The 19977-nt window shown below is 36.1% G+C and overlaps 1 protein-coding gene across 4 annotated transcripts in view; it reads left to right on the forward strand.

Annotated features, from left to right (window-relative positions):
- LOC132697864 (uncharacterized) overlaps positions 1–19977 on the forward strand; it is a 189367-nt gene that overhangs the window by 148378 nt on the left and 21012 nt on the right. For all 4 annotated transcript variants that reach the window (XM_060663577.1, XM_060663579.1, XM_060663578.1 and 1 more), the window contains exon 4: positions 47–168. In XM_060663577.1, coding sequence (XP_060519560.1) covers positions 47–168 — 122 coding nt within the window. The remainder of the gene's footprint in view (positions 1–46; positions 169–19977) is intronic.

Raw genomic sequence — 19977 nt, forward strand, 5'->3', positions numbered from 1 at the left:
TAATTAAGCATCTTGCTGTGTGACATAATTTACGTCACTATTACAGGATCCGCTGACAGCGGCATAGCGGAGCAAGAACAAACCCCTATCACCCACGAGCAGCGGGTCCTTCAGGAAGTTTTGGAAACTGAAACCGTCTACGTGGCCGATCTCAACGAAGTCATAGAGGTACGTCATTCTTATTTCGCTGCGCCGTCTCTCGCATATGGCAAAAAATTATAAGAGCGTTGCCGGGCATTGCTTAACCGCGATGCTGAAATACTGGCGGACTTTAGAAAACTCACAATCCGTTGACCATTGGTGTCCGACAAGGCTGACGTCGGTAACGTGCACACAGCACAGTTCGCCGTGTGGGCGGATAAATACTTCGTAATGTAATAATAAATAACCTTCACCTAAATCTCGGGCGTTATATAGACGTTTTTATTATCGATACAATATTTATGTAGACGAACACTTTCCTCTCTCGAAACGTGGATCGTGCAAATAAAACCGCGTGAGAAAAAAAAACAAAAAATTATTGGGTTGTTCGGAAAGTCATTTCGTTTTTTTTGGGGAACATGAAAGACAGTTTTCGTATAATGAATAAATATTTTATTAAATTATATATTGGCCGTTCTGGTCCAACACCTTTTGCCATCTTTCCGGCAGTAACATAATTCCCCTCTCATAAAAGTTTTGGTCCTTGCTGGCAAAAAACTGGTTCAGGTGGTTTTTGACATCTTCATTTGAGGTAAAGGTTTTGCCATCCAAAAAATTTTGCAGGGACCGGAACAAATAGTAGTCGGAAGGCGCCAGATCTGGAGAATATGGTGGATGTTGCAGTACGTCCCATTCAAGCTGTAAAAGTTTTTGGCGAGTGACCAAACTTGTGTGAGGTCTCGCATTATCCTGGTGGAACACTACACCCTTCCTGATGATTAATTCGGGCCTCTTCTCTTTAAGTGAATCATTCAATTTATCCAGTTGATGACAATAGACTTCTGAATTAATCGTTGTATTGTCCGGCAAAAGCTCAAAAAAAACGATTCCTTTGACATCCCACCAAACGGAGAGCATCACCTTTTTTTGGCGAATGTTGGCTTTTGACACGCTTTGAGCCGGGTCACTTTTCGGCTCCATGACCTCTTGCGTTTAACAATGTTGTATACAACCCATTTTTCGTCCTCAGTAATAATCCGCTTCAAAAATGGATCATTTTCTTGACGTTTGAGGAGCGAATCACACACGTCAACGCGACGACACAAATTTCGCTCCGTAAGGACATGGGGCACCCACACGTCGAGCTTCGAGGTTAAGCCCATGCCTTTCAAATGGCCATAAACAGTCGAATTCGACAAATTTAATCTCTCACCGATCTCTCGTGTGGTTATTCGCCGATTTGCATCAACTAATGCCTTTATCGCATCTTTGTCAGCTTCGACCGGCCTTCCAGACCGTGGTGCATCTTCGACATCAAAATTGCCGGATCGAAATTTTGCAAACCAGTTCTGGCACTGGCGTACTGTTAACACGCCTTCTCCATACACATCCGTCAATTTTTTTCTCGCTTGGACAGCATTTTTACCTTTTCTAAAGTAAAAAAGTAAAATATGACGAAAATGCTGCTTATTGCTCTCCATATTTAAAAGGGCACCAACCAAAAACTACTGCGTAGAATTAATAGAACTTTTTCACACACAAGCCTTGCAATATCAGCTCTCGAGACATATAATGGTTATGCGGCTTAAGTGTGAAGTTGGTTTCGAAAAAACGTAATTAAGTCCTCTGACGGGAAAAAACGAAATGACTTTCCGAACAACCTTATACTTCATTTGCAGGCATCCATTATATCGCATCTTCTCTAGAAATCTAAACAACCCAAATAGGTCAAGTTTAAGCGAACAACCAAAGTTTAATAAGAAATTATGCTAAGGCGTCTTAAGTTTTGTTATTATTCCCTTTGTTTTTATTTGTTATTGTGAGCGACATCAGAAATACAAAGTCATCATTTGAATAAAAGTGTTGCTTTGTTAAGCCACCGGTTTTGAATTCGCATATAAGCACCTCAAGGCAATCGTCAAATGATCAAGAAAATGTCATCGAATTTATAGACAATGGAGAAGCTCATGCTTTTGTCGTATAAATGCTATTTATTGTTTTGCATCAAATTTGCTTACTCGGAAATTGGAACTAGGCGGTTCGATTTAATGCAATTAACGCTGGAAGCTGAACAAGGAAATTTTTCTTGTGTCTCCGTTTTTCAAAAATAAGAGGAGTCCAAAAAATGAGGGAACTAGAAAAAAACTATCCAGCCTAGCCATCTAAGCCGAAACGTTGAAAAACACGTAGATCAAGTTGGGTAAAAAAAACGCTAGTTACCCCAAGGCCAATTTTATTGATGATTTTTATTTCAACGATATTGAAGAATTAAAAAAACATAATTTTTTGTTTAGAATGTTGTTATTGACTGAAAAATAATTATCGTGAAATATTTTCAATTATTCTTGTAGAAAATTTAATTCTCTACAAAAAAGGTCTTTTTAATAAATATTTTCAATTTATTCATTAAATTCACGAGTTTTCACAACATTCATAAAAACTGCGAGTTTATTTTGGTAAAATGACAGTTTTTAAACTATTTTTTATCATTTGTTTTGGATTATATTTCTTCCTAATCAAATTTTTTTATAATGTTCCTTTAATCACAATTGAAGAACAATATTTCTCAACCGGGACCTTTTTGATAATTGAAAACATTTCACCATAATTATTTTTCAGTCAGTTACAAAATTGAGAAAAAATTATCGAACATCTTTGAAATGGTTCGATTTTTGTAGAGCCTTCAATTGCCCATAAAAATTATTAATAAAATTGACTTACTGATCTATTGGTAATAAGATATGATTATTTATATATAACACTAAGTCTACGTGGTAAGTACTTTCTAGAGATAAATAGTGTTTGTGTATTAGATCCAAAAAACCTTTTTTTTGAACCACCTTAATGTAGTGATATTTTTGTTATACATCCAAACATCAATTTCACTATGAAATTATATAATAACTCACTTCCCTTTCAAGACATTCTTATTAGTCGAAACTCACATTTAAACTTGCGTCATTCCGTCTTTAAAAAACCGATTGATACACCTAAATGCAATATTACGTCACCATGCAGCTCAAGAAGCTTTCGTGATTAAATGTTTAGCACCAAGAGCAATATCACTGTCTCAGCCCTAACCTCTTAGCTTCAAATAATTCAGGCAGTCACCAGTACCTCCATATATTCCAAATATCACCGATAAAATAATTAAAACTAGATTCTCGACTTGTCATAAAATCTCTCAACATCTACCAGGTCAAAAATATCAACCAAGCTAAAAGGACGCTAAAGTTCAATCAGACTTCGACAAATAACGACATCAGCTGTTTCTGAATATCACCTCCAGACAGGGCCCCAGTTTTTATATCGATAAGACCAAATTTCTTGTACCCAGGAAAAATTCGGGGGTCTATATTGAAATTATCAAACATGTTAATAACATAAAACGCAACTTAGCGTTCATTTAGGATTCGGTCAACCGTGAAGCAATTGAACCCCACTCCTCAATCCTGCAGCAGCATGTTTGTCGAATACTCGGCGTGACAGGGAGAAACAAAGAAGACATAAGAACCCTTAAAATTAAACAGTTGCCCCAATACTAGGGTTGTAATTTAAGGTCATGAAATGGATTTTCTGAAAATATTAAACGCATATTTGTTATTATACACGTTGCCACAATTTTTATACGCCCGGTATATGATAAAAAAATATTGTGCGTCGTTGACAATCTCCGCTCCAATCAATCGCCACGGATGGTTCAACCTTAGCCTAGTTACCGAAATTTTACGGTCTTCTCAATGCTTTTTTTTCTGCGTGTATATGCGAGACATCGATGGAAAGGACTTTCATATTAATTTGTATGCTCTGGCGTGCGCGCGACGCATGCGCAGGACGTCCTTTCCTTCGGCGCGTATTTATTTTATTAGTCACTCGGAAGATCGATCGATTATTTCGCGTCTTTGGTTGGAAATTTCGACTCATAAATATTCAACCGGCGTAATTCGTCATCGATGAATAATTCTTCGAACGCGCGCCTCAAATTTGCAAAAACTTGTTTAATTCGAAAAGCAAAAGGTTCTTAAGAACTCTTCAATCATTATAACGTTTTTTTCAATTATTTATTTGGCAAAACGCTGGAACCTCGTTTCTTAGTTTCAAGAATCTTCTCACTATTATTAGACCAAAAAATCGTCGGTGAGGTAAAACTATTTACGGAAAGAAGCAATATTGTTTTTGCATGCGTTTAATCAAATTGTGAATTTTTCATTGACTATTGTTGAAACGATTTTTGTTCAAAAAATATATAGGGTGGTCCGTTAAAAAAATACATCAGACATTGAGAAATATTCCAAACACAGAGTATGTAAAAATGCCATATTTTTAATATCAGCTTGTACCTCGGAAAGTACGAGTGCTGCTAACGGCTTTTCACGAAAAAGTCGTTCAGGTTCGAGAAAACCGCATATTTAGTAATTATAGCCAGGACTTCCATGTTCCAGCTGATTCGCAACATTTTTGTTTATCTGTACATCCGAGGTTCAAATACGCAAAAAGTTTTCATATCTTCCTGTTCGATGTTAGATAGAAGCAAAGTTCTCAGTCGAACTGCTCTGAAAAGCTCTTCAGGTGGCGTAATTCTTGTACCTCCGTTTCTTTTTTGGTGATTTAAACAGGTACCCATTTCTCTGCCTAGATGCTCTTAACATTTTGGTAAAATTTCACCGTTGGTAAAAACGAAGGTGTTAATCTCTAAACCCATTCTAGCACTAGCGTCGGTTTTTGCGGCTCTAGTCGCTCAGATGTTAAACTACAAAGAAGACAAAAGACAGCCTTGGGGAACTCCGCTCTTCTCTATGTTAATGTAGTTGGTGGTCCCAGGTTGTTTAACAGGTGCCATATTGTTTTCGTTGTACTCGTCGACCACTAGTACAAGTCACTTAGACTTTTGCTGGCTAGTAATGTTCTTGATTGACGTAATTTCTCTGTGCTGTTGTTACAATTTTTGTACTCCATTGCTCGTTAAGATTTTTCTTTCTCTTCTCTTTTTCGTTTTTGTCGTTACGTTTTCTGGTCGTTTCACTTTATGCGGTGCCTTTTGCTTTTGCGCTTGTGAAACTGGGTTCTAACTAATAATTATTCACCAAGTCGTACTGTTGTTTCGCGATTTCCCATTGCGTAACAGCAACTGCGTCTCTGATGCGAAGCCAAAGAGCAATTTTGCAGTTCATTCAAATTTGCTAAAGGACCAACGGTTGTGCTAACTATGAGCATTTGCAGAAACATCTTCACCAATCAACAAATTTCGTTGAAAATATATTACAAGATCAGATTTTATTTTTTTATGATCGCGTGATTTAGAATAAAGAGTAGAGAAGAGTATTTAAAGGGCGTAACCACCCGGAACAATTCTCACACGGTGCGGAAACTAGGCTGTAAATGTGAATCGCATGTCGGAGAAACGATAAACGATTATTATTCTGTTCGATCACATCGAGGTCGATTCAGTCACCACCCACAACGGCCTCGGTTTGCGCGGTCCCGGTGCTAAATATTTATACGGCGTTTTTTTTTTTTTTTTTTTTTGTTGACTTGGTCCGAGTTCAAAGCTGCGACAAAGCACTTCGAAAATTCCAAACGATAAATTCTAGTCATCGTTCCTGGGAACGGTCCTCGCGTCGATTTAAAATGTTTAAACGATCCCTCCGGGATCCGTTCACCTCTGAGGTCGGTATGGTATGTTCATAGATATACCAAAGTGACCAATTGCTTTTGACTGGGATTATCCAAAGGTGGTCATTAACATTCAATGCAACAAGATTATTACCTAAAGTTTCGGAATTTAAACTCAGGTAAAATTGTGATCCGTAATAGAAAATAATTTTATGCCTACCTGTGTTTAATATTCTTTGGTTTGGTATACTACTCAGTTTAAGTTTATTAATAATCATTCTTATTTCGGGTGTAATACAGCGTGCGTCGAATCGTGTGCCAATTATGCAAAATATGTGGGAGTCTAGTGTATCTCAGGAAAATTGTGAATAATCCCATTTCAGCGAGGAAAAAAAGGAGCGATGCTGACATTTTCTCGAGTGTAGATGAAATTGATCAAGATATAATACGGCATAAAATTTACCAGTTATACGAGGAACAAAGGGTACCTACATCAGATATCTTAATTAGGAGGCTTGAAAAAGATGAAACCGGTGTTAAGTGTGGCAGAACTACCTTATGGAAGTGTATTTAACACATGGGTTTTAGATTTAAAAAAATTGACAAAAGGTAAGTTTTAATCGAATATTTTAGAATCTAGAAAAAATGAGGATTTACAGAGAACAACAAAGGCCAATTATTTACTTGGACGAAACCTGGTTCGACACTTTTGATATCCCGGAAAAGGGTTGGTTGGGTTGACTCAACTGATAAGTGTAAAACAAACGCGCCATCAAAAAGAGCTAAGAGAATAACTATTTTGCATGCTGGCTCTAAAGATGGTTGGATTCCTGTCTGCGAAAAATATTAAAGATTCTTCTCCAGATTACCATGAAAACACCACCGCTGATTTATTTGAAAGTTGGGTTAAAAACAAACTAGTTCCAAACATTCCTCCTAACAGCGTAATTGTAATGAACAATGCCACTTATCACAGTAGACAGTTGTGATAATTATGCAAAAAATCTAGGGCATACAATTTTAAGGCTTCCACCTTTCCACTGTATATTTAATCCCATTGAACATTTTGGCCACCAACTGAAATCTGCCATTCGTCGTAACAATGTTTTTCCCCGTGTTAACTCCAATGTCCTCAAACTTATACAAACCGAAGTTTTTAACATCCCTCCACAAAGTTGAGCAAATTCTGTTAAACATAAAGAAAAAGCAAAACAATCGTATATCCATATTGCAAAAAATATAGAACAAATAATAATTAGAACAGGCGATGATAGCGATAGTGATACTGATATATTATGTGAATAATTTTAAGTAATTTAAGTAGGTAATAAAAATAATTTATCATGGCCTTACAATAAATTGGGAAAAATCAGAATATATAATAGTAGGGAACGAACATCAAGAAGACCTAATATTAGAAAATCATAAACTCAAAGGTGTAAAAACTTGTAAATATCTAGGAGTTACACTTAACAAGCAGGGCAGCAGTGACGATGAAATAAAGGAAAGAAACAATAAAGGTAAAAAGGTTATAAGAGAGTTGAACTCGATCTTATGGGATAAAACAATTACAAAAGAAACGAAAAAACGGATATACACTAGCATCGTCCAGAGTATAATCACATACGGATCCGAAACGTGGGATATGACAAAAAAGAACAGAAACAAATTGATGACGACGGAAATGGACTTCTTACGACGTAGCTGCAGAAAATCAAAAATGGAAAGAGTAAGAAATGACACCATAAGGGAAAGCATGAACATGAACACAAATATAATAGAACAAATAGAGAAAAAACAGCTGGTATGGTTTGGACATACGAAAAGAATGGACGATACAAGATGGCCCAAACGCCTACTCGAGTGGGTACCAGTAGAGAAAAGAAAACGTGGAAGACCTCGAAGAAGCTGGAGGAATGAGGTAGATGAAGCTATGACATCCAGAGGGCTAGAGGAAGACATGTGTCTGGATAGAGAGAAATGGAAACTGGGGACGGAGAGGCGGCACGTACCGTTATATATATATAAAAATAATTTGTAGTTTTATTTTAGATTTGAACATAAATACATACATCAAAAAGTAAATATTGTTTAGTATCTTTCCTAAAAAAAAAACCAAATAATTAAATTCTAAGCAAAGTACGGACCTGTTCGGCCATATTTCATTCTTACAGCTTGCCCGGGTCCTACCTTAATTAGTATCAGTTAGTCACTTTCTTATATCTATGAACAGACTTTACCTATTAAAATTGCTGTGAACTTTTCAAATACAATTTTTTTTTCGGGCGGTAACAATCTATCTCAGTTTTGGTTAGTTTAGTTAGAATTTTATTTGATATTTGAAAAGATTTCTGCTATAATTGTTTTCAATTATTTTATCATTTGTATGTCAGTGTCCATGGCTTAAAAAAAATTAGAGATAGAAGATTTTTTTACATTGAATCCAGTCACGTAGTTGTGTTTGTGTTTAAATATTACTGTACAAATTGAAGGGTTTATTTTTTAAATTGACATAAATGACTTCTTTTAACACTAGAATAGATTCGTTTGTACATAAATTTTTTTTTCTTGACCCAGACATAAGAGTTTCGGCAAACGCCATTTGGCCTTTCCTGTTCTTCTTTAACAGCACTCTTACATGAGGACCTCCATTGATTAAATTCAACTGTTTTTACAAGATATTTGCACTGTAATATAAACTGTATTAAAAGTTTAAATAAATAGATAAATTTTTAAAATAAAATTTAATTTGTCGTCTTTGCCTCCGTATATCTTTTTATTCTGAAGTCTTAATGTGGTGGATATAAACCTTCATTGTAATCTGAGCGTCTCCTAATTAATGACTAATTAATTATCACTAATGTGAACTAGTAGAATTCGATTTTTCATGGGAAATTTTTTACCGGGAGCGCATTCGCAATGGCATTCTCGACTTTTTCTTGTCGCGACCAGAAACCACTTCCGCCGGTGGTCACCGTATTGTCTCCCAAACCGTCGTTAACAATACTAATAACTGGAAAACGATAATAAAAGAAACGAAATAGGAACAGCCGACGTGATTCATGCGTATACGAAGACGGGAAGGAAAATGCCGGCGCCAGGGACGGATGCAAGTAATAAATAAGATGGGTTCGGAGCCTTTAATTATAGATTATGAAAATGGTCGCCTTTGATCAGTGGAGAGTGGCGAAATTGGACAGGACCGGCCTCGGGCCTCGAGGCGGTACACCTAAAGTATCGGCAGCGCCATTTTTAGATTTATATTTCGTTTCTTTCAGATAAAAAGCAATAATAGTTTCCACAAACTTTTGCTCTCCAATAATGACTAACTCTCTCGCGTTAAGAGACAAAGCATTTTTTTTTCCACGACGGACTAAGCAAAAACATCCTCCTCTCGTATTATTTTCATCGATTACCTCACTTTTTCCCAGTTGTCCTTTTCACTTGTCAGTTGATTTCCGCCGGCATAATCGCGTAGGCGACGAAAAACGGAGTTAATAAACACCGCCGAGCGGGTATTGAGATGTTAATGGGCGCGTTGCATATGGCTAGTAGGTACACACGCGTACCACATTTGCGGGGATAATTATAAATTCCCAAACACGTTATTGAAACGCTTATAGGTGTGTGTATCTAACATTGTTGCTAAATACGTGTTCGCATATCTGCTAACTAATATCCAGTTCGACTGGTTCTCTTCATTAACTATAAATAATAAATATATACGATACAATAGTGACGGAAATTTCGTCCAAATTCTTCAAACCACTGTTATTTACTTATTTATTTACTTAAATATACACATCAACAGAAGGATTGTATTCAAAAGTAAATACAGGGTTTTTCACTTAAAACTCCGCAGGCCAATAAGTCCAAAACGAAAAGAAATATTTAATTTATGTAAAAAGTAGTCAACGTGTGGGGTCAAGTAGATATTTCCTAAAGTTTAAAAAATTCGACGCCTGCAAAGAGCTGGGCGTCGCGACGCGTCGAAAAATTATTCGATTGCAGAGACTTTGGAAATACGCGCATACAAAAGTACATATTATTTAAAAACTTTTTTGTTATTTACTCAAACTTATTTACTTTACCCGTTTCTAAGTTATACCGATTTAAAGTAAACATTTCTTGATTAATAAAAAATGTGATTAACGCTTATTTTTACAAGTATGCCATGAATGTTAGTTACTATGGCAACCATTGTTATCGCAGTTGTTTTAAGTGCAATTACAAACAATAGATTTCAACTATTTTTTATTTATTATTTTTTATCGATTTAGTTCTGATAACATGATAAATAAATGAAAAAACAGTAAAATACCTACAAGTTAATAACCAGAATTATTATTGCAATTAACTACATAATAAGACATTTCAAAAATTTTGTTCAAAATTATGTCCATCTGCTCGAACACAACTATCAAAAACTTTTAATAGATGAGCTTGGGTCACTTGTAGGAGAGTCCTTCTTGTGATAGCGGCACACGCTGCACTAATTTTGTTAATGAGATCAGCCATATCTTCGATAGGTTCTTCATAGATAACGTTTTTTAGGTAGCCCCAAAGAAAATAATCTGGTGGTGTAATGTCCGGGGACCTCGCCGGCCACCTTACCGGTCCATTAGTACCAAACCATCTATTGGGGTATTCTCGGTTCAAATACCTCGTTACTATTTGGGCATTATGTGCAGGCGCTCCATCCTGCTGCTTCTAATAGTTCCGGAAGTGTAGTTTGAAGAAATCTTAAATAGCGATCTGCATTTAAAGTTCCTTCGTAAAGGTAAGGTCCAATAAGGAATCCATTTAATATGCCGCACCAAACATTGATACTAAAAATTCGTTGGTTACCTCTTTCTGTAATCCAACGAGGATGGTTTTCGGACCAAAAACGACGGTTGTGTCTATTAACGATTCCATTATTTTGAAATCGACTTTCGTCGCTCCATAAAATTTTCGAGAGAAAATTTGCATCTTGGCTATACAAATCGGACAATGTCGCTAAGAAATACATTCTTCTAGCATAATCGCCTGGTTCTAGTTTATGAACTAGTTTACTTTTGTACGGGTGAAAAGAGTTTCTATGTAGAATTCTCCACGAAGAACTAATGGTAACACCGGTATTTTCTTTTATCTCTGATAGGGATATCTTGGGGTTATTATCAACCTGCTGAATTACAGCAGCAGTATTTTCATCATTTGTAGCCGTCCTGTTCCTATCTCTTTTAGGTTTTATGAAGCTGCCATATTCTCTTAAGTTTTTACATAAACTTGAAAAGGCTGTTGCATCGGGGACTCTTCTATGCGGATAACGCCGTGCGTAAACTCTTTTTGCTTTTCTACAATTGCATCTGCATTCTCCAAACACCAGTAACATGTCTACTTTTTCCTCATTGCTAAATTGCACCATTTTCACATAATAATTCTTAGTTTTTTTTTAACCGAACAAATTTGGATATTTCTTGTGACAAAATGTGACAATTTTTTGATACAGCAATAACAACTTACGTTTGTAATTGCACTTAAAACAACTGCCATAACAATGGTTGCCATAATAACTAACATTCATGGCATACTTGTAAAAATAAGCGTTAATCACATTTTTTATTAATCAAGAAATGTTTACTTTAAATCGGTATAACTTAGAAACGGGTAAAGTAAATAAGTTTGAGTAAATAACAAAAAAGTTTTTAAATAATATGTACTTTTGTATGCGCGTATTTCCAAAGTCTCTGCAATCGAATAATTTTTCGACGCGTCGCGACGCCCAGCTCTTTGCAGGCGTCGAATTTTTTAAACTTTAGGAAATATCTACTTGACCCCACACTTTGACTACTTTTTACAGAAATTAAATATTTCTTTTCGTTTTGGACTTATTGGCGTGCGGAGTTTTAAGTGAAAAACCCTGTATATAAAAAAAATGTTGTATACGTTTTCAATCATATCACAATTAACTGCTGCCCGTGGTATCCAAATAACACTTTCATCTTTTAAATGTGGTCTGATCAGGGCATTATATACCGTAATATCAAAACACGCAGAGTTTATGGTTAGAAACCGCGTAGGGCTTTGAATTTGATGTGGCTGTTAAACTTTGCAGATATAGTGAAATATCTCAAATATTGGCGATTAAGCATTTTAAACATAATTATAATCATTTTTTACTTAATGCAAAATAAATGTTCTTATATTCCAATATTTCAGCCAAATTCTGCTGGCAGTAGTAGTGAATTTTTAAGGTTTGTATTGGTTTACTTTTAAAGTTGTCGTTCAAGTTCCATTTATAGATTAACAGTCAGTAAGTGAATACGTTTGTGCTGTTAGAAACTGCCTTTTAGTCCTTTTTCCCAAATTCTTTCCTTTATGAAATTTAAGAGTAAGAATGTATTGCATTCTGCAATCAACCGCAATTTTAAATTTATTTCCAAAAAGCAATATATTAATGGAGAAGTCAATAAAATGCCGTTTTTATTAATTTTTTTTATTCATTATTAATAAATATTTATAATTGTTGCTGTAACATTGTTCTTTTTCTATTTCTGAAACGGCTACCACGGTTCTTTGTTCCACTAAAATATTATTTTATTTTACCCAAGTAATGGCGTTATTTTTAATACCAATACGGCCCGCAAATCCGCAAAATTTCACAAAGATTCGTTTCCCATATATACAATGCTATTGCCGCTCCTGTATGGGTTTATTCCGTGCTAGTACCTCAAGAACGTGTCTAATAAAGTATTATATAGCTCAACTAAATACGTATTCAGTGTATTATTATAATGCGAAACTTGTTTAACAATGATAGCAATAATGTCGGCACGCAACAGGTTATCGTATGAGTCATAAAACGTAAACTTAATATCCTATCTAATTTATAATTTAGATATAGTTGAATCAGAGCCACGTTTATCAGACACACCATTTATAAAAATCATCAGGCAACATAAACACGGGATTAACTCTTAACATTCCCTTGGTTGGGCAAAGCGGTTCTAACCAATGACTTTGGTTATTCTTCGAACTACACCCAAAAAAGCTCTTGTGTTAAATATTTGATTTATTATTGATAGACAATATGTCTCTAGGGCGTTAAACTTAATAATTGCACAAAACTTAAACTGTAAAAAGGGGTTTATTTGACATAAACAACTCCTTATGCCAGGAACACGCGGAGCAACTAAATGCCCGGCGGCTGACAGGCTTCAGCGAGCGTTGTGCGTGGACGGTGGCGCCCTCTCACGGATCGTCGTTGTTGTGCGTGGACGGTGGCACCCTCTCACGGATCGTTGCCGAACTACGGCCCAGACTCGCGCTCCCCATTATGCGCCAGGAGGGCGAGTGTTCACTGGTGATGCTAACAATTATGTTAGATAAAAATACACATTTGATAAAGACACGGTGTTGTCGAAACAAATGTCACGTAAAAATATATAATTTCGTGAAAATCTCAACTTTTAGTTCTTATTTATTTTTTTTAGAATACATCCTTAGTCCTGTCGCGTTAACTTAAATTTTAAAAAAAAAGCGTTATCAAAATCAAAAAATTTGCAACTCATTTCACATTGGGCAACGGAAACGTATGCGGTCCATTAGAATTGCAAAACAGGCGGGACATCAATGCGGCGAGCCTTTATAAAAATCTTCAGTATCGACCGTTTGTATTGATAAAAATGTTAAACGTGTTTTTCACTCGATTAACATCTACTGTTGTTTTTATCCCATTGTTTTAGTGCCCAAGGGAAATTTGTAATTAAAATCGGTGGTTGCTCAGGTGCTATAACCTATACCAATCTTTTTACTAAAAAGCGTTCTGAAGATATCCAGAAAAAAACTGAAATTTCCGAATGTCGCTTATTTCCTTGTGCTTGGTTAGTTGTTACGTAGTTTACAGGAAGTTTTGTTTGCACTCTTTGGTGCCTTTGCGGTTTTTAGTAGACATTGCGTCTTCGAGGGAGAACCATCAACTTTATTTTTTATATTTACGTTTTTAACTACCTAGTCAGTTAACGCATTATTAAAAAAAAATTCTCATTTTTTGTTTTCGTTATTTTAGTCCATTATTGTCATCTTATAGACGACGATTTTATGAAAGTAAGGTTGTTCCAAAATCTACGTATACACTTAAATTATCTGAAAATTTATAAATTATTTTTGCCCAAATATTTGGCGTATCCCTTGACGCGTTGATAACCTCAAAATCTCATTATTAAAATGTGGTTAAAGTTTCAAGCGAACGTGTCTAACAAGGCGGAGGTCTGCATTTTCCACATATTTTATCTAGATACATAACATTGCTTCTGCAAATGCATCACAATCGTAAATACGAATGGTTGCTATGGTGAGCCCGTAAGGTGGGAGAAAAATAATTCCCGAGAGGCGCAATGGAGCATTATCGTGTGAATTTTCGCAAAACAACACGACTACAGAATTGACAAACCTCAAAATTCAAAGCGTGAGAAATATCTCCGAAAACATCCGATTGCTCCCAAACCCGTGCGGTAAAATCCCGGAAATGTCCGAACTGGCTCGCTAGATCGGTGTGTAATTTGGTATTTTACAGACGGGAGTAGAAAAACACATTTGACATACTTTTACAGATAACGCAAACCACATCCAATGTTTTTGACACTTCTTTGGAAATTTACAGTAGATAAATAAACACTTAAAACAACTTATGAACCACTGATTTTGATAATACACAAACCTTATTTTGCTTATTGCTTCAACCTAAAGTCATGGCCAAGTGGTGCCATTTAAGAAAAGAGAGAGAAGTAATGAATTTTACTAAAAGGTGCCGAAACGGTTTTTTCATCATCCCCAAGCGAATCTACATTCTTAGAACGCAAATTTTGGGGATATTGAAAAATATAAGTTATATATAAGAAAAAAAAAGCTAAACGTCTATCGCTTGCGAAGATGCGCAAAAGAAACGAAAAATAAAAGTAATATTCTCGTTGTCACTTTTTCAGCTCTACAAAATACGACGTCTCGTGTCGTTCGTCCTTGAAAAAACTACACCTGTATTAGTATTTTTAATTACAAATATGATACGATATGATTATACAAATAAAAAAAATAATCAAAAAATTTAAAACATTTAACACATCAGCTGTAATATTATGAAAGGCTTCAAGGGCTGGCCTTCTTAGTTCATACTCGATCTGAAAAAGTCGCTAGTAAATGGTTGAAAAAGTGACCTTTCTTTTTTTATATCTATTCCAATAACGCCAGAAAAAAAAAACGGAATCGGCAAATCTCGGTTTTTTTGGCGTATCTTCAGGAGTGATTGGAATATTTTAGTTTTTTTTTCAACAGCACGTTATTGATTTTTAACTTGTTTCTAATTTAATGATCTTCATATCTCATATGGTTTGCAATATAATAATAATAATGTTTATTTCTAACTATAAATAAAAACAGATGGTTTCAGAAAAAACTTATTTTCTCGAAAACCATTCAGTATTTTCAAAAAATTCTTGATCTAGGAAGCGTGGAAAATCCAGTGCTATAACCCGTACTTCGAACAATGATCGCATTATATACAGGGTGTGTCGTTTATGGGCAAAAAATCTAAAATATTCCTAAAAATTTCCGTTTTTGTGGGTAAATTATTGGCGATAAATGAAAAACCGTTAAAGATGAGAGCGCGAAATATTTGAAAAATTATCATGCGACAACGCTTATTATTATTATTATTATTATTATTATTTGTGCAAATTTTAATATTTACCGGCGTTTGCTGTAACTTTGAAATTCGACGAGATGTGAAGGACATTTTATACAGGGTGCATGCACAATTAAATTAAATCGATTTTCTTCATGTCTTATATGGTTTCCAATATCCCGATGATAGATATTCTTATCCTGGACACACTGCATAAGACAAAAGAATATATTTTTGAGGTATGGCATTTAACCTAGCGTTTAACGCCCATCGTAAGTTATCTTAATTATAACAGCCGGCCAGGTCAACGGCCTATCGGATAGTCGGGCGCTAAACTGCCGCCGCCTGGAATTTTGTGGGAGGTAAACCAAAGCACCATAGATTATTATCGGAGGAAGATGCACGATGACGTCACCGTGCAAGTAAAATTAACGACCGCAAACGTTGCAGTATTCTGCTGCAAACCAGATTTTGTAACCTAATTCCCTCGATATCAAGTCCGACTTTAGGCCGAATTCAAACATCCTGGGCGCGTTCAAGAAAAATATACCACTTCCCATATCGGACACGGAATACGGTTTTAAAGGCCGCAAGACGCAACAAGATATTGTATTTCATTCACCAACTCAATTCGAGCAATCAGTCGCAAACGGTAAAGAAATCACAAAAAAACCTATCCGGCGAGTGACACCACTTTAGACTGCTCATGCCTGTTTTACTACTTGCTTATAACGTCGGATTAGATTAGAAGTCGCTAATAGTATATTATGCAACAAGTTCGGTCAACTCCTTTTGAGATAACGAGTTCACCAAACGTGTTCCGTACTATACTCTTTCTATGACCGTCACGAAAAAAAAACAGAATTTTATAAATTAAAAATAATAACAGATTATCCGATTACAGAATTTCGTACCATTCTAACCTATCTAAACCTATTAGTTTATCGTTCCGATCGGTTCTGCTATTGTTGTCTCTTTTTAACTGTGTACGTATTATTGGATATGTTATATAAGTAACACAATTAAAAAAAAAAATTATCGTATTAGCAAGAAAAAGCAGGTCCTAAACCTTCAATTTTGTTTTGTTTTTACTGATCAGGCACGGCATGGATATTTGCAAATGGTACAATTGGTCTTGGCAAGATATTAATATAAAAACTGTAAAAACCACTAAAGTTAAGTAAAATAAACTTAAATTATAAATGTCACTTTACTTACCTACTAGTCCACTAGATTGTCTGATAAATTGCGTAACATTCTTCTGTGTATTAGTTTCTGGGTACATTTTTCCAAAGCAACACGAATACATTCACTGACATGATCGTCAGAAGTGACAAACGTCAAAATTCAAACTGTGCGGTAAAATCTGCGAAAACATCCGATTGCTCCCAAAACCCGTGCGGTAAAATCCCGGAAATGTCCGAAGTGGCTCGAATCCGTGGTAAAGTGACGCTTCCCGCTAGATCGGTGGGTAATTAGGTATTTTACAGATGTGAGTAGAAAAGAATATTTAGCTCGCGGTATGCGCGCAACTTATTTCAAAAGAAAGTTATCCACACGGCATGAGATCGGAATTCCTACGCACACATCTTTTTTTTGTATTTGCTTTGGTGTTGAAGTCGGAAGACAGTCGAAACGCCGCGCAAAATAGACGCACCTAAGCAAATACGAAGCCATGTTGCGGCGACCGACAATAACAAAGCCGGTATACCTACTAGAATTTACATTAGTCGTTACCTGTGAATTGATAAGTAAACGAGCTACCGTTATTTCAGGTGTTCTCAATGAATTTTCGAGTTTTGTGAACGACAATGAGATGGTTTTTTAAAGGCTCAAATCGGTAATTGTTATTGCTGGTTTATGTAAATTTACGTTTACGAGGATGTAGTTTTGAGATTTTCGGCGGATAATAAAATCTCCAAAGCAATGAGGGTTGCCTTCTGTAGACTTTTTTCTTTTAAATAACAAAAGTTACGACCGTTTTCGAATAAAATGGATTTCAGAATACACTCCGATCTTATTTTTATTAATCCAAATTGAGTTTTCATTGAAACAGAATTGGTAAGGTTGTTGTCAGTTTATGTTGTTGTTTTTTTTTTGTTCACATTTCCCCTGAAGTTTTGTTTTAGTTTGGTTTCAGGACAAAATTCGAGGTAATCTTACAGACGGATCCTGTCGTCAACTATAGAATGCATCTTATATCTGGAATTAAGGCTTATTCTCTATCAGAATCCTTGAACAAGTCTGTCACCCCCCCCCCCCCCCACCTAGACTAAAATTCCTCGTCTCTACGTACTTTCTAATATTCGCAAACTAGGATATTCGGAGAACATGGCCTCGGGGAAAGAAATGAGCGAGGAGATCTACTGGAGACTTTTGCAGAGAGCAAAGACCTGGTGGTTATGAATACATTCTTCAAGCTCCCCCCGAGAAGACTATATACATGGAAATCACCTCAAGACCAACCAGTAAGGATAGTACGAAATCAAATTGACTATCTGCTCGTGAACAGAAGATTTCGTAACAGCTGTATATCTGTCAAAACATATCCTGGAGCCGACATCGAGTCAGACCACGTACCAGTCGTCGGTGTGCTCAGAATTAGGATGAAAAGAGTAAGGACGAAGGTTTCCAAGGTATACAGTATGAGACTTCTGAAAGATCCTGAGACGAACAGGAAAGCTGAACTAAAACTAAACGCACAAATCAATGATGCTGAGGATCAACTGGAAACTGAACAGACAATTGACAAAATACAGAAGGCTATTTAAGGTGTAAGGGAAGAATATCTTAAGGTAGACAAAACCGACAAGAGAAAAGCATGGATGACAAACGAAATAATGGAAATGATGGAGGAGAGGAGAAAACACAAAAATCACCCAGAGAAGTACAGAACGACATAATTTTGTTTTAAGAAATGTAACTAGATTTACAGCTTGGCCAAAAATCTCTCAACATCTTCTTATATTAAAACTGGTTGTTTAATATTATTGAAATAAATAAAAGTATAGGTTGCGAGCTTAAAGAAAGAGGAGAACAATAAAATGAGAAGAGATTTAGAAACAAATGTTTTAAGTAATTTGAAAAATTGAAAAAAAAAAGTGAAGACGAAAAGAAATTACGGGGTTCTCTAGCACCTGGAAAACCTGAGGGTCGGACAGTTCTTAAACGGCCAAAGAAAGGATTCTTCCCTTTTCACATTAAAAGAATTTTCCTAGTCTAGAAATTCGAATTTTTCATATTGATGAGAAGTCAAAGCGCGGCATATACAGTGGCCGCATTGGAATTCGATTTACGATAACGATCCTTCAATTTCGCAATAAGAAAATAACGAAATCGTTCGCTAAATATGTCCGCGGTCGACTTTGTTTCCCTGCCATTAGAATTTCAACAGATGGACGTCGCGAAGTGCGCGCGCGACCAACAGTCGCCGTCCTGGCGATGCAAGAAATGCCCCGAGCACGTCATAGGCTGTGTCTGCCGCCTGGTTAAATCACCGCGCGTTTCGAAATAGCGATAAAGACCTTAATTAACCGAACACGGATGCCGATAAATAAAATTGTCGAACGTTGCGTAAACATAAATCTCGCAATGGCCGCGGAACAATGCAGGCGTTGTGGTACAATATGCGACCGTTCCTCCCGTACTTTTTAAAACATTTTCACACTCCGACTAGACGGCCGTAGGGATATTCCGATACTAGTAAATACGAGTAAGTATTCGATACCAAGTATTTAGAGCATCGAATCAATTTTGCGATACTTCCTAGGTATCGAAACAAAAGTACTTGGTATCAAATCGAATCGGCCTCGCCATTAAAAAAGAAAACCGCATCAAACAAACATAATCTCTATCTGATCTATGGTGACGCGTGTCTCGCGCCAGCCAAGCCGAACTCGTCCGACTTTACTCGACGGAGCCCGAGCCAAAAGCGAGAAAGACGTCCGCCCTTCATTGTCAAACATACAAGAGATTGCTTACGAATAATTTTATTTATTGTAATCATCGGCTAATTATTCCAATGTTATCGTGGAGTTTTTTATTTAAAGTACGTGCTTAACGTGACTCAAACCTTTATTATTTTCCTTCTTATTTTGTTTTAATTATTTTCCTTCAACGTTCATTGTTAGTTTCCTTAAAATAGATAAAAAAAATTATAAAGTGCTAAAAGTGTCGATATGAGTAAGTATTGATACTTTAGGAGTATTTATTTGAGTAGTATCGAAAAAAGATTAGAGTACTATCGAAATGAGTAGGTATCGATACTTTAATGGTATCGGAACATCCTTACACGGTCGGTTCAAAACACCTTACGGATAGATATATTCCCATATTAGTAAATACGAGTAGATACTTGATACCCCAAAACTAATTACTAAACTTCTATTAATCCGAACGAGAGGCGAAAAATGCTGTTTTAAGAAAAACATCGGGCTGTCTGGCTCTCTGCTTTTACTGCATTTCCCCATATTATTTTCTCGAATTTCCCCATATTTCGTCGTGTTTCCCCATAGGAAAGTATTTAACATCACATATTTGCGAAAGCTCAGTTTTCTCACCTG

The sequence above is a fragment of the Cylas formicarius genome, unplaced genomic scaffold (genome assembly GCF_029955315.1).
Source record: "Cylas formicarius isolate icCylForm1 unplaced genomic scaffold, icCylForm1.1 PGA_scaffold_2__14_contigs__length_35257938, whole genome shotgun sequence".
In the NCBI taxonomy this organism is placed as follows: domain Eukaryota; kingdom Metazoa; phylum Arthropoda; class Insecta; order Coleoptera; family Brentidae; genus Cylas; species Cylas formicarius.